Below are 14,594 nucleotides of genomic sequence, written 5' to 3' on the forward strand. Positions count from 1 at the left end.
TATTGAACCCTCAAGGTCATCCCCACGACCTGATACTCAGTCAATCCCTCCAGTTAGTTGCTTGGATGGTTTCGGGTCTGCCTGGAGAACCCCAGGAATTTCGCAGGAAGCTGCAAGCTTCATACGACAAGCCTGGGCTCCTGGCACAACCAAAGCTTACAAGTCAGCATGGTCAGCCTGGCATAATTGGTGTTTGCTCAGGGGTGCCAATCCCACTTCAGCGGATATAGTCCTAGTTGTTAATTTCTTAGCCTCATTGGCAGCTCAAGGAAAGGCCTACAGAACGGTCAACATGTACAGGTCGGCAATTTCCGCGGAACATGACAGAGTAAATAATAAACCTGTCGGTGAACATCCTCTGATTTGCCGTTTATTGAAAGGAATCCGTTTCACTAAACCCCCTTTACCGAAGTACAATTACATGTGGGATGTTAATGTAATTTTACAATTTTTCTTATCTCAACCGTCCAATTCCCTTCTATCTCTAAAGTTGCTTTCTGCCAAATTAACCATGCTTCTTTGTTTGGTTTCCCTAAAACGTATTTCTGATGTTAGAGCTTTAGATGTCACCTCAGTCCAGTATACTCCTCAAGGTGTTTTCTTTCAGGTACAAAGACGAACAAAAACTAATTTAATGTCTGTGTTTTATCCTTATTTTCCTGAACATGTTAACTTATGTGTCGGAAATTGTTTGAAGGAATACATTTCTAGAACTAAGGATTTGAGGAAGTCCTCTGAAGCTCAACTCCTCGTCTCTTTCAGACCCCCTCATAAACCTGTAACCTCCACTACTTTAGCACGATGGGTGAAATGGATGATGGAATTAGCTGGCATTAACACTTCCACTTTTGGTGCCCATTCTACCAGAGGAGCTATGGCTTCCAAAGCTTTTTGGACAGGTTTGAGCTTGGGGGACATTCTCAAATCCGCTGATTGGTCTAATGTCTCAACCTTTAGAACCTTTTATTGCAAACCTGTGTCTCATGTAGCTAATTCAATAATTTCTATGCTTTGAACTAAGCATAATAGGAGCCTCCGTGCTTGTAATAAAATGGAGATTTTCTTAGCTTTAGTGAAAGAAAGTCTTGATTTTATTAAAACACGGAGGCGAGTATTATCCCACCGCTTTGGGTCTATTATTAACCCTCCCTTTACTCTCATTAGGTACAACTTCCACCACCAACCAGTCAGCCTAGGATCCTTTCCGCATCCTTCCAGGATAATCTGCAGGCGGCAACTTCCTCGACTCAAGAAACGTCTCTATTTCAAGACCTCTTCTTTCCCAAGTTGGATCAAAAGACTATTCATGTTATTTATCGTTTTGAGGCTCTATTTTCAGTTATATTGGCATGTATTATTTTGCTGTTGATAATACCTTTATTCAGAGTGTCTTAACTGCTCTGCAAGAAAAGAGGACTTGTTGCTATCAGCCAATATGTTTATACCCTTCTATGCATCTGATTGGTTACATTCTGTATGACATACTGTATGACATACTCATTTATTTGTAGTTTCCCAGCGGGGTTTGCTGGGATTTGTAGTTTCTTGGCTGCTATTTGAATTAAAGCAAGAGAAGATAAGCATAATACTCGCCTCCGTGTTTTAATAAAATCAAGACTTTCTTTCACTAAAGCTAAGAAAATCTCCATTATCTGTGCAACTGAAAACATCTCCATTAAGAGATGTAGTTCTTTGAATCTAGCAACACTGCTTCCTATTCCAAACAGGACATGTGAAGTAAGGGAACTTAACAATGTTATAAAATTAACCTGAACATGATTGTTTGAAGGGGTGACTGAGCTGTACACAAAATCAAGCCCAGATATTAATTAAAATCCTCTGGAAATGGCTGATCTGAATATATTTGTTGATAGTTCTTGTTTAAGAGATTAAGGGCCTGATTCAGACCCTGGCGGCCGGTGACCGCCAGGGTCACCGGCCACGGGAGCACCGCCGACAGACCGGCGGTGCTCCAAAGGGCATTCTGACCGCGGCGGTTCTGCCGCGGCCAGAAAGGGTAAACCGGCGGTCTCCCGCCGGTTTACCGCTGCCCTTGGAATCCCAGCTGCGCCGCCATGGGGGATTCTGACACCCCCTACCGCCATCCTGTTCCTGGCGGTTCGGCCGCCAGGAACAGGATGGCGGTAGGGGGTGCCGCGGGGCCCCTGGGGGCCCCTGCCGTGCCCATGCCAATGGCATGGGCACGGCAGGGGCCCCCATAAGAGGGCCCTACTGTGTATTTCAGTGTCTGCCTAGCAGACACTGAAATACGCGACGGGTGCAAACTGCACCCGTCGCACATGCCCACTCCGCCGGCTCCATTCGGAGCCGGCTTCCTCGTGGGGAGGGGTTTCCCGCTGGGCTGGCGGGCGGCCTTCTGGCGGTCGCCCGCCAGCCCAGCGGGAAAGCCAGAATGGCCTCCGCGGTCTTTCGACCGCGGAGCGGCCATATGGCGGTTCCCTCCAGGCGGGCGGCGACCGCCGCCCGCCGGGGTCAAAATGACCCCCTAATTGTTTAAGAGGTTAATTTGGAATGCTGCAAGCTGTGAATGTGGTGTATACCATTTCAGAAACTTTGGAAGCGTCTTCTCTACCGAATATAACTCCAACACTCGAACTGGCTGCACTGACAAGAGCTTGTTTCTTGTTAAAGAATTTTAATGCACGGATCTACACAGACAGCTACTATGGATTTAGAGGTGTGCATGAATTTGGCTACCTCTAGTCCCAAAGGGGTTTTATGACATCTTCTGGAGCACCATACTGGATTTGTTGAAAGTGATACAAGAACTGAAAGATATTCTTCCGGTCAAGTGTGTTGCCCATAATACTGGAAAGGAGGTAGTCACATTTCTAAATAACTATGCGTATCAGATGGTGAAATACTATCTGTTACAGGATGACACAGCTGTGCAGGAGAACAAAGATGATGAGCCAAGAATAAGACTATACGAAATGTAGAAAATGTAAACTGTTTCTTTATTAATTCAATTCAAACATTTCCAAATGAGTTGAGAGATCCCTAAGAAGATGCACCTGATGATGAGAAAAAGAAAAGGGTAAATTGAGTTACAAGAAAAATTATAAAGATTTGTATGTAAACGTCGAAAGTAAATATGTCATTATGGAATAGATGTTGTATCCAATGTGTAAATATCTGCATAGCAAGGCTATGCAGGAAGAGACAGTTTAATTGGAATATTTAAAAAGTACTGGAAAATTCAAAATTCAGAAATGTTGCTGAAGGTGTTTGTTGCAGGTGCACGGTATGCCGGTTAAATAGTCAGGGTAAGAAGACTATAATGATCATGGTAGAGATAGAAGAAGTAAAAGGAGTCTTGATAGTGCAGGAATAGATATCTTAGGTTCTATGATTCCTTCAATAGGGGGGGCAATGAATGATGGTGGAAAAAGTAAGTGTTTGGCTACTTGGGCAGACTTGCAGTGTATACAGCTGGAGCTCTGAAACAGTTAAATGCAGAAATGTTTGTTATTAGAGCTGTAGTTATGAAGAAAAGATTAGCATTAGATACTCTACTAGAAAAGAATGGAGGAGCCTGCAAGATAATTAAAGCTAAGAGCTGGTGTACATATGTGCCTGCTAATAGTAGAATTATACACTGAGACATAATAATAAAGTAACATGTTGTTTGCAATTAACTCCTTAAACTGTCCTGGGTTATTGGAAACTGTAGGGTCCTGGTTTGGTGAGCTGGGAAAAGATTTGAGCAAAACTGGTGAATGGCTGTATAATTTGAGAGGGAACACTTGGACAATAATATCAACACCTGTAATAATTATAATGTTTTTTTTGTTTTTTGTAATGTATTATTTTTTTTGCTGAACTTTTCTGTATGTATGATTAACAAATATAAAAGCAGAGCTAGATTGATGAAGGCAAAAATATCCATAGAAATGGAGAAGGAGAATATTAAGGATTGTTCCTTCAACCAGATGAAGATGGCAGAAGAAAATTCCAGCGAGCAACTGAGAGTGACATTGACTATTCCTCATCAATAAGGTTTTATTATTGTGTTTTAGTGATTATTTGAATATTCATTGGGAACTGTTAAAGCATTTTGTTAGTTTACATTTTTGTGAACAATAAATGTTTATCAATATGTATCATATTGCTAAACCAGAGAGCTCTTATCCAAGATTTAAGAAGATTTTATTGAGATGCCAAATTGTAGTGTATTTTAGTACATCTTAGTGATTGTTTGTTTTCTAAATGGATTGAGGCATATCCCCACCCAGAGATCAGATAGCCCTATGGTTTCCAAATTGATGTTGAGGGAGTTAATATTGAGCTTTGGCTTCTTCTCTTCTATTGAGACAGACCATGGTACCCATTTTAAAAATGTTTTGCAAATCACCTGCATAGCATTGCAGATCAATATCAATCAGAAGTCTACTAAAGTTTTCATCCACAATCTTCTGAATTCAATGATAAATCGAATGGTGCTTTAAAAAATAAACTGTCCAAGGTCTGTGCTTTGACTGGTTTGATATGTTTGATGGTCCTTCTTTTGATGAGCATGAGAAGTAGACGTGGCAAAAAATGGTTTCTTGTCCCATGAGATGGTTTTTGGGAGAGGTTTCATATGCTCCATCAGCGAACTAACTTCAATAACTGATACCATTGTGCTGGATTACAGCAAAGGTCTGGCTGATCTGGTGAAGTCTGTCTTGCCTCAGGTGCATGTGGCAACAGACGATCCAAAAGATATTCCTTGTCATGATTTGAGCCCAGGAGACTAAATAGTAATTTGCAAACGCATAATGAAGAGCCACCTGGAGGAGAAGTGAAAGGGACCATAGCAGGTGATCTTGATGACAAACACTGCAGTGAAATGTGCTGCAGAGGCTCAGTGGATCCGCGCTGCTCACACAAAGACAGTGAGAGCAGAAGAAGACGAAGAACTTTTAGACTCAACCACTGGAGCAGCCAATCCTCAATAGAGTCAAGTATAGAATCAAGCACAAAGTGAGATTCAAAGCTGAGTTCCAGTTCACAATGTGGATTAGAATGGGTGCATGTTTTACAACTTGTGAAGAAATAAGCAGTAAAATGTTGAAATTGAAGTTTCAGGTAACTGAAAGTTCTGATGGAGAACCAGATACTTCTGAAGTCCAGTTTCAAAGCATGGATTAGAGGAAAGGCAAAAGACAAAAGCATTATTGAAAGCAAGAGGAACCAGTCTCAGATCCAATTAATGAGAAAGTGCAGTTAAGTTGAAGGAACTAAAAGAGGAAGAAAGAGGCTTACAATGAACCAAGCAGATACAGTGGTTCAAGATTCTAGTTCAAGCTCAAAACCAAGTTTAAGGCCCATATGTACGAACACTTTTTACCATAGACACAGAATGGGTAAAAACCTTTGCTACATCTGGCCCTAAGTTCCTTGGAGAATAAAGAGACAGTCGTGTAACAGAAAGAATTTTGAACTAGTTGAAAAACCTGTGAGAATGATATACTGAAATTAGTGGAAATAAATCACCAGTGGCCAAAAGATCAATGAGAAGAAGAGGACGAAATAGAAAGTATGCTTTGCCTGGAGGGGTACATCTAGCTACAGTATCTGAAAAGGAAGAAGAAGAAAAAGTGAAAGGAGAAGAAGAAGAAAAAGAAGAAATAGACTGAGTGAATTATAATAAAGTGAATCCTTGTTGGTACAAGTTTGAAAGTGAAGTCTGAGAGTGGAGCAGAAACTGAAGAAGAACCACATTGAAAGATTAAAAAATACTGTTAAAATAAAGTTGAAATAAAAATGATTCTAGAGATTCAGGGCCTAATTATGACCTTGGTGGATGGGATACTCTGTCACAAGCGTGACGGAGTATCACATCCGCCAACGTCGTAATCAGGCCCTTAATGATTGAAATGAACTTTTTACATATTGAGAAGAGCTCACAAAGTAAAATAAGATTATTTTTTATTTTGTTTTAATTATTGATTTTAAATGAGAAAAGAAGAAGTTTTATTATTGTTTTAAGGAAAATGTTTGTTGGTTTTGAAGTTAACCACAATACGTTGTGTCTTAACTGGAAGATGAGATACAGCAGATGCAGTAACATTGTAGGGTTAATAATGCTAATAATCATATTATTTGCTTTAGTTGGGCTGTTAGTGTGCTTACTGTCTCAGGAAGGATATGTTTCTCATGGGCTAGCTATTATAAAGAATAATATGAGACGTTGTATACTAGAATACAAAGAGAATTTGGTTACTGGTTTTCAAGACAACATTTATTCTAGAATTCTTCACAAGCAACTGAATAGCATGAGGATTAGTGACTGTTATGTATGTAGTTGTCTTCCTCCTTTAGCTGGTGAGGGATTGCGCATGTAAACAGCTTCCCATCACTATTGCACTGTCCTGCAATGTTTATGTTGCCATATTTAACAATGATGATTTACTTGGTTGTCTGTTTCTATGTTTCCCTTGAGAATCTTTTCATAAGAGAAGATAGCCTACATGTAAAATGTGAAAGCTTTTGAAAGGTACACAAACTAAGCATGAAAATGAAAATAATAATGCTGAGTATGTTTGTGGGTTGAATAAATAAGAAAATTAGTATATTAGAGAGTACAACAACAGAAGAGTTAAAATTGTGAAAAGCCTGAATAAGGGAAAAACTGTTGATGAGCAAGTAAAGGAAGAAGAAGAATTTAGATGGTCAAAGGCACTTTCTAGATTAAGGATGAAGAAGGAGAAAAGATGTGAGTTCTGTACCATTAGAAGGAGATCCAAATGGAGCGATGGAATATGTGGGAGTAAGTGAGTGTGAGAGAAGCTGTAAAGTGAGTGGGAACTATTTACTGGGAGGTGAACCAATTGTACAGGGAACTTATTGTGTCTGTGAGAGAATTGCTTATTTCAATCTACCACGAAATTGGTTTGGTCTACTTCTTGAGCTTGTCTGTTCCCTGTAGTTTATCAATAGGTAGCTATTCCTGGCTGAAGAGCCATAACAAGCGTAAAAGTAGTCCTGGGTTGCTTATGTTCCATTTCATGGAGGACCTGGTCTGGCAGTTGAGGATGGACTGTTTCTATGAGGATCAGGGTCAAGACTGATTTGCATATTGCTGGGCCCAAACTGAGGTGGCATGGTGGGTAAAAAATAATGGATTGGGATGCAGTTTGAGCGATTGCCAGAGGCTGAGATTAATTGAAGCATTACGTCCATCACCTTGTTGTTTTTGCATCTGTCGCAAGTAGTATAGAGCACCAGGCCAATGATCCCCTAAATGATCTATCAATGCAGGTGCATTATGCTGCTGTAGAAGAATGCAAACAGTGTCACCTTCAACAAGGAGATTTAGATCGCCTGACAGAACTGTGTCGAGTAACAACCCAAAATAAGAGGTGAAAGGAGAACTATAAATGGAAGACTTGAGTAAATATCCATTAAATATAGGTAAGTTTGCGAAGAGACCAAACTATGGGCCTAATTTAATTCTTGGTTGTAAAGAAACTCGGTCACAACAGCAACAGAGTATTCTGACGTAAAGATACGATGTCCAACACTATTTCGAGTAGACAGCAACTCCTTTCTTAAATAAGCCTCGATTCCATTCCATGTATTTCCGCAAAACCATCAACATGTCTTCCTTTGACTTAGAGGTCACCTGTCCTTATCTTTCCAGGAACCATGAAAGTGTCAAGAAAATCTAGATGGAAGTTATTATACTTTTCATGCTCTCCTAGTTTAGCGCATAAAAGTAGGTTTTAGAGTGTTACATTTTTAGATTAAACTTAAAACCATGTAAAAAATGTTCATTTATTTCTCATTGTTTGCAATATGTATTTGTGCTGTTTTAATCATATTCTGAGTGATTATTTTAAATTTGTTGAGCAACAGGGCACACCTGTTAAAGTAAACACACTTTTTTAGTTAAAGCAGCTTTTTGCTCAGTACATCGTGTGTGTGTATGATTGAGAAGAAAGGAAAAGGTTTGTTTCTAATCATCACAGTGTGCGTCAAGCTGTTAGTAATGCAAAAGCATTGACCCCACTTCAACTATGTCTTGAGTGGTGTTTGGCAGGGCTACAAAAAACAGTCCTTCACATTCAGCGATGGTGCTTTCAGCTAAGTTCTGTCGTGTCTTGGGTGGGAAAGCAAACCTTGAAGAGCTGAACCAGAGACACAGAGACATATTTATACTCCATTTGCGCTGAATTTGCGTAATTTGTTGATGCAAATTTGGCCCAAACCTAACTCCATATTTATATTTTGATGTTAGACATGTCTAACGTCGCAGTATTGGAATTTGCACAATTTTTGGGATGCATGACCCTAACTTGCGTCAATGAGGTGCAAGGTAGGCGTTCCCATCTAAAAAATGGTGCTATCCACATAGCCCCATATTTCTTCCCCTGTGCTAAAATGACACATGTGTCGGAGGAGGGGCCAAATAATGGTGCAAAGCTTACTTTGCACCATTATTTAACGCCTGGATCGGACCCGGCGTTAGGGGACCTGTGGAGCCATTTCCATGGTTAAACACTATGCAATGGGTCCACAGGTGCCCACCCCAAGTGACAGAAACACCCCCACCCCCACCCGAGGGACACCGGAGGATGGGGAACCACATCCCAGGTGAGTAGGGTAAGTATTGCTAAGTATATATATGTTTTTATTAAAGTGCCATTGGGGTCTCTAACTTGGGCTCCCCTGCATGGCACAGGGTGCAATGGCCATGCCCAGGGGACACTTATCCCCTGTGCTGGTCATTGGAGTGGTGATAATGACTCTTGTCTTTCCTAAGACAGGAGTCATGTGGTATGGATGGTTGTGCTCCAGGAAATTACACTAGGCTGGTTAGAGACATTTTTTGCCTCAAAAAGCCTAGCGTCATTCGTTGACACTCAACCTCCATCTCCTCTACAGCCACCCCCACCCGGCTAACTTCTGTTTCTTTTTTTTACATTAGCCCAGATTTAGCGCCGGCTTGTGTCATTCCTTTAATATGGCTCCAGGTTGGCGCTGTGGAATGGTGCAAGCCGGCGTTTATTTTTTTGCCGCAAAACTGCGTTGGTGCATTTTTTGGGCAAAAAGTATAAATACGGGTGTCAGTTTACACAACAGTCCTTGCAGTCAAGAATGCAGTTGGCCCGCAAAATTTAGATGTGGATGACCTTGGGTTTAATAATGGTGGAGACTACTTCATCTCCAGCTTGATTAAATCCCTCCGATGGCCTTGAGGAATAAGGGCCATTGGTGGCAGACCACCAATGCCACCCACCTAATTTAGATGGATGGAAATAGAGCTCAGTTTTCACTGTTTGTCACCACTCAAAAGGGGTAGTGAAAATTGCTAAATACTCTCCTTATAATGGGAGAGGACTCCCATGGTGAGGGAAGCATTTTCTATTTTATTTTTGCACTTTGACGGAGCCTTGAACCAAACTGTTAAAATCACTGACAGAAACTGCTGTGACGTTGGTTTCTGCCAGGGCTTTAGAAATGACCGTCAGCTTGTCGGTAACTTCTACATTTGAGGGGCAGAATAGTCTTAGCATGGTGGGCGTTAGGTCTCCCCCCCACCAGTAGAGATTACGCCATCTGACTCAGGTATCCATCATCTTTAAGTTTTCTAGTTTCTAGGAGTGATGTTACCTGTACAGAGGATGGTGCTGTTCTGTTGCATTCCTGCACGTGAACGGCTGAATCCTGGCATGCACTTGCGCTGTAACTTCCTGGTGTGTTGGTGCAAATACTGTGAGGTCCACAAGCGGTGGAAGAACGGGCACATTCATCAATATCTATAAAATAGTTCAAATTTGTGAGGAATCAGAACTATATATTTTCATCAAGAACAGAGTCAAACAACAGAGTCAAACAACATTATCCTTTTCCCATTTTATAGTCATCCTGTGTTTAAATGGTTTTCAGGTTACAACAATTCAAAGCCAATAGTACCTATTTGAGCCAAGAAGAATCATATTTTCCTCTAATGTGTGTTAAAACTAAAAATGATGTATCAAGCTAACCTACCTGTTGTAACTTCATCTGCCAGCTAGGAAGCACACATACATATACTGTGCTCTAAAAAAATCATCACACTTGAGATGTCATAAGTGTTGATATAAAACCTATGTTTTCACATGGTATAAGTAATGTCATATGCAAGGGTGTAACCAGTGCTTTGAGTAGCAGTGAGTTATAGTTTATGTAGTATGATGAGTGAAGGGAGAACACTGTACACGAAGCTGTGTGGCTTAAAGTAAATTCAAGGTGGTGTGGTGAGGTAAAATGTAAGATATAAGTAACACTGTGTACATAGGTGGGTGACTTATAGTAATGTAAAGGTGGTGTGTAAATTATAAAGTAAAGTTTATACCTTTTTGAAATTTAGAATGTTTAAGTATGGTTTATATTAAAAGAATAAAGATATAAATATAACTTATCTGTAACCTTTTGTTTTTTCATGGACTTTCAATGCTTTTGACGCGTTTAGTAAAAATGTGTTCTAAGTTGTATTAGTTGTTATTTATTCATGTATCATTGATTGGAGTGTCAACAGTAAAATTAATATATGTGTTTATATATCTATCTACATATATATATAGATAGATACATATGTATAAATATATATGTATCTATCTATATATATATGTATATATAGATAGATAATAGATAGATAGATAGATAGATAGATAGATAGATAGATAGATAGATAGATAGATACAGCTTCACTGTATAATTAGGTGAATTTGTCAGTGAAATCATTACCACTGAAGGCAGGATAGGTTACCCTTTCATCTGTGGTTAACAGTAAACATGAACTTGGCTACCCATGAAGTATATGGTAAAGGGTTAAGGTTAACACAAGCTTCTTTTACCTATGGTAGTTGTATGTATGATAGCAGTAAAGACGCTTCATATTCTTCTGAGCTATCTTACAGTCACATTCATAATTCTAATGGTGTACCTGTTTATAGAACAAAGTGTGCAAAATAAGCTTGGATGACATCATCAGTGATGTCATCAATAATGTAATTTGAGATGTCATCAGTGATGCCACAAAATATATCATAGAACATGTCATGAGTGATGTTATTTTTGAGGTCATAAGCATGGTGGGGCACAAGTTATACTTAGCGCTGCTAACAATAACTTGCAAAATTCTCTGTTTATTTAGTTCAAACCTTTAATGTTGTCATTGTCAGATACACCTAACTGTAACTACTTTAACCTTTGGATATTTTAGTGAATTTCTCTGTTTTTTTTTAACAAAGATGGATTTTTTATCATACCTAATTATAACGTTACTTTATGAAAAAGAAGTAGGTTGATCCATCCATCATTATTAAATATAAAGACAAGGTTTATTGATGCAGAAGTGATGATTTTTAATGCAGCAGAATATTTCTCTCAATAGGTAAATACAACAGTTTTCGCTTAGTTGATTCAAGTTCTTTTATATTACAGATTTCAGAAAGCAGCTAACTTGTGTTTTACCCCCTACATGACTGTAAGTCTAGGGCTTTCTCAAGACTACAGAGATAAATGGCATCTATTACTAATTAAACCCTTGGAGATTGTTTGTTTAAGAGAGTGTAACCAGCACTTAAGTGTGATAGCATATAGGTGAAAGAGTAGAATCAAATCATAAGGTGCCATAATTAATTATCAAAACATACTGAAATCATAACGATACATTGGAACCAATTAACCCACATGTACATCCATCTCCTCGGCCTATTCTAATACATATGGAAATTTAGTATGTCTTGTCACTGGATATGTGAAATCTGAGTTACGAATAGCCTGTTGATGCTCCAAAATATGCTTCTGCATTGGGAATATAGTACTCCCTACATACAAGAGATGACATGGGCAATGTAGTACATATACACAAAAAGTGGAAGAGTAATTTAGGCTTTTAGAGATTTTGTGCTTACGCCCCTTCAGATGTTCGAAACTCAGAGGTGTTGGCTATACGTTTGCATGCCTTTAAAGTGGGCACAACAAAACAATTCATTACGTCTCGGCAACCACATGGTGCCAGCACGTACTCCTACATAATAACTGTGCTTTAGGCAATCCGCCATGGTCCTTCCTTTCCTGTAAGAGATAGCTGGGTGGGTAGATAATTCAAGACCAATAAGGGGGTCTTTTTTCAAATGTCCATATGTCTAAACATGAAATTCCTCATTCTATCTGAGACAACACTGAACGTGGTTTTAAAACGTATCCCTGCGTCCCTCTGTCTAGAACCTCTATTATGTTTTAGCAGTTGTTCTCTCATTAAAGTACCTGCCTTCTTCTCAGCCACATCTACAATTCTGGAGCTATACTTCCTATTGCGCGGCCTACTTCTCATTTGCATTAGCTGAGTCTTTAACTCCTCATCAGTGGCACACACCCTCTTGAAACGTAATATTTCCCCCATCGGGAATACTATTCTTGAGGGCTTGGGGATTTTTCTATATATATATAATCTACTGGTGTAATACTGTGCCTCAAATGGTAAAAGGCTTTCGTCATTTTAAAGCTCAGTGAGGAGGGCATGGTGCCAATCTATGCTTAAATCCTATGCTTAAAGAATTTCCTGTACAAATGGCAAGCAAACTTAGAGTGTCTCTGGTGTTGCAGGGTGCTTCATACTGGAGCTGCTCTCCACCTAAACATGGGAACTATCCATAGTTCTCTCTTTTTTTGCATGATTTATGCTTCAAACTTACCCTGAAAGGGTTTCGTTTTGACTTGTACTGGTTGCTCCCTTGCATCTGGACAAACTAAACCTCTCTCATGAGCTATAATGATAGCAAAACATGTGTCAGGTTGGTTTGGATTGTATTTTACTTATCCAAAGCTTTAATGCTGTCTGGAGTGGTGAAAAGCTTTTGTCATTTTACAGTTTGGCGAGGATGGCACTGTGCCACGCCTATGCTTAATGATTTTGCTGTACAAATGGCAAAATACTTTGTCACTTTCTAGCTTGGCATGGATGGCACTGTGCCAATCCTATGCCAAAAACTTTGCTAGTAAAACAGACATTTGAGGTGAGAAAACCTAGATGGACGCTGGTGCTGCAGGGTGCTCCTTACTGGAGCTGCTCTTCACCTAGAGGTCGCTCTTCTTTTTTGCATAATTTGTGCATCACTCTAACCCAGGATATATATATATATTTATATATATATATATATATATATATATAAACTTGGGAACCACCCAGAGGACTCTCTTCTGTTTTGCAGATCTCTTTCTCTCTCTCTCTCTCTCTCTCTCTCTCTCTCTCTCTCTCTCCTCTCTCTCTCTCTCTCTCTCTCTCTCTATATATATATATATATATATACATATATATATATATATATACATGCAAAATAGAAGAGAGAGCTCTGGGTGGTTTTGTTTGCCTAATTTATGTGTCTCTCTAACCCTGAAATGGTTTTGTTTTGAGATGTATAGTTTTATATATATATATAGTTTTATAAATATACATATATATAGAAATGTATAGATATATATATATATCTATCTGTCTCTCTCTCTCTATATATATATATTTATATATATAGATATGTATATATTTATTAACTAAAGAACCAATGGGTATGTTATAGCTAGGTACAGTTTTTACTCACACAAAACTATAGAAATTCTGCTTTAAAGTAAGTATAACTCATGCCCTACGGAAACAATAACTTGCAATCTTGCCATACACAGTTTTCTCACCAATAATTTTACTGTAAATGTTACAGTGATATTATCAATGATGTCATAGAAGATGTCATGAGTGATGTAATATTTGGGGCAGTTAGTAGTGCAAGGCGAGGGTGTGTGTATATCTAGAGACATGGATTCACCAGAGACCTACCACGGTAGATCCGCAGATCCACGTGCCCAAAGCAATGCTGACAGGAAAGCTGTGAGCTCCATTATCTGATTTGGGACATAGTTCCGGGAGGAGAATAAAAATAAAATATGTTATACGGGGTCAGGATAGAGGTATCGAGGCCTCATTGGACTGATGGAGGCATCTCCGAGGGACCCCTTATGGAGAAGAAATGAAGCAAAACTGTTTTTTGGGGTGTGCTCAGTGCTACCCCCATGTAAATCCACAACCGATCTGCAGATCCAGACCCCAATTAAAAATAACATACACCCACTCACATGCCAAATCACATACTCACACACCCACTCACAGACCAAAAAATCACTACCACACCCATTCATATCCTCACAGTCATTGACACATCCACTCACACACACTTACATACCTACACAACCACTCACACACACACACACACTCACACACCCATATAGTCACTCACACACCCACTCAGACCCACAATACCACTCACACATCTACCCACAGACCCACTCAGACACTCATACATGCATTCATGATCCATTAACACACACACTCATCCAGTTACACAGCCAAACAACCACTCACATACCCACTAACACACCCGTACAGACACTCACACACCCATCACAGACCAACAAAACCTCTCACACCCATTCACAGACCTACACAGCAATTCACACATGCACTCACACACGCACACTCATACACTCACACATCCACTTACAAGCCAACACAACCACACACACCCAGTGACATACCCATACAGCCA

At 39.6% G+C, this 14,594-nt stretch overlaps 1 protein-coding gene across 1 annotated transcript in view; it reads right to left on the minus strand.

Annotated features, from left to right (window-relative positions):
* The window catches only part of ADGRE1 (adhesion G protein-coupled receptor E1), a 675,746-nt gene that overhangs the window by 247,463 nt on the left and 413,689 nt on the right, over nucleotides 1–14,594 (minus strand). Inside the window, exon 11 of the mRNA XM_069219187.1 lies at nucleotides 9,622–9,767. Within this exon, the coding sequence (XP_069075288.1) occupies nucleotides 9,622–9,767 (146 nt within the window). The remainder of the gene's footprint in view (nucleotides 1–9,621; nucleotides 9,768–14,594) is intronic.

Source organism: Pleurodeles waltl, chromosome 2_2, assembly GCF_031143425.1.
Source record: "Pleurodeles waltl isolate 20211129_DDA chromosome 2_2, aPleWal1.hap1.20221129, whole genome shotgun sequence".
Classification (NCBI taxonomy): Eukaryota; Metazoa; Chordata; class Amphibia; order Caudata; family Salamandridae; genus Pleurodeles; species Pleurodeles waltl.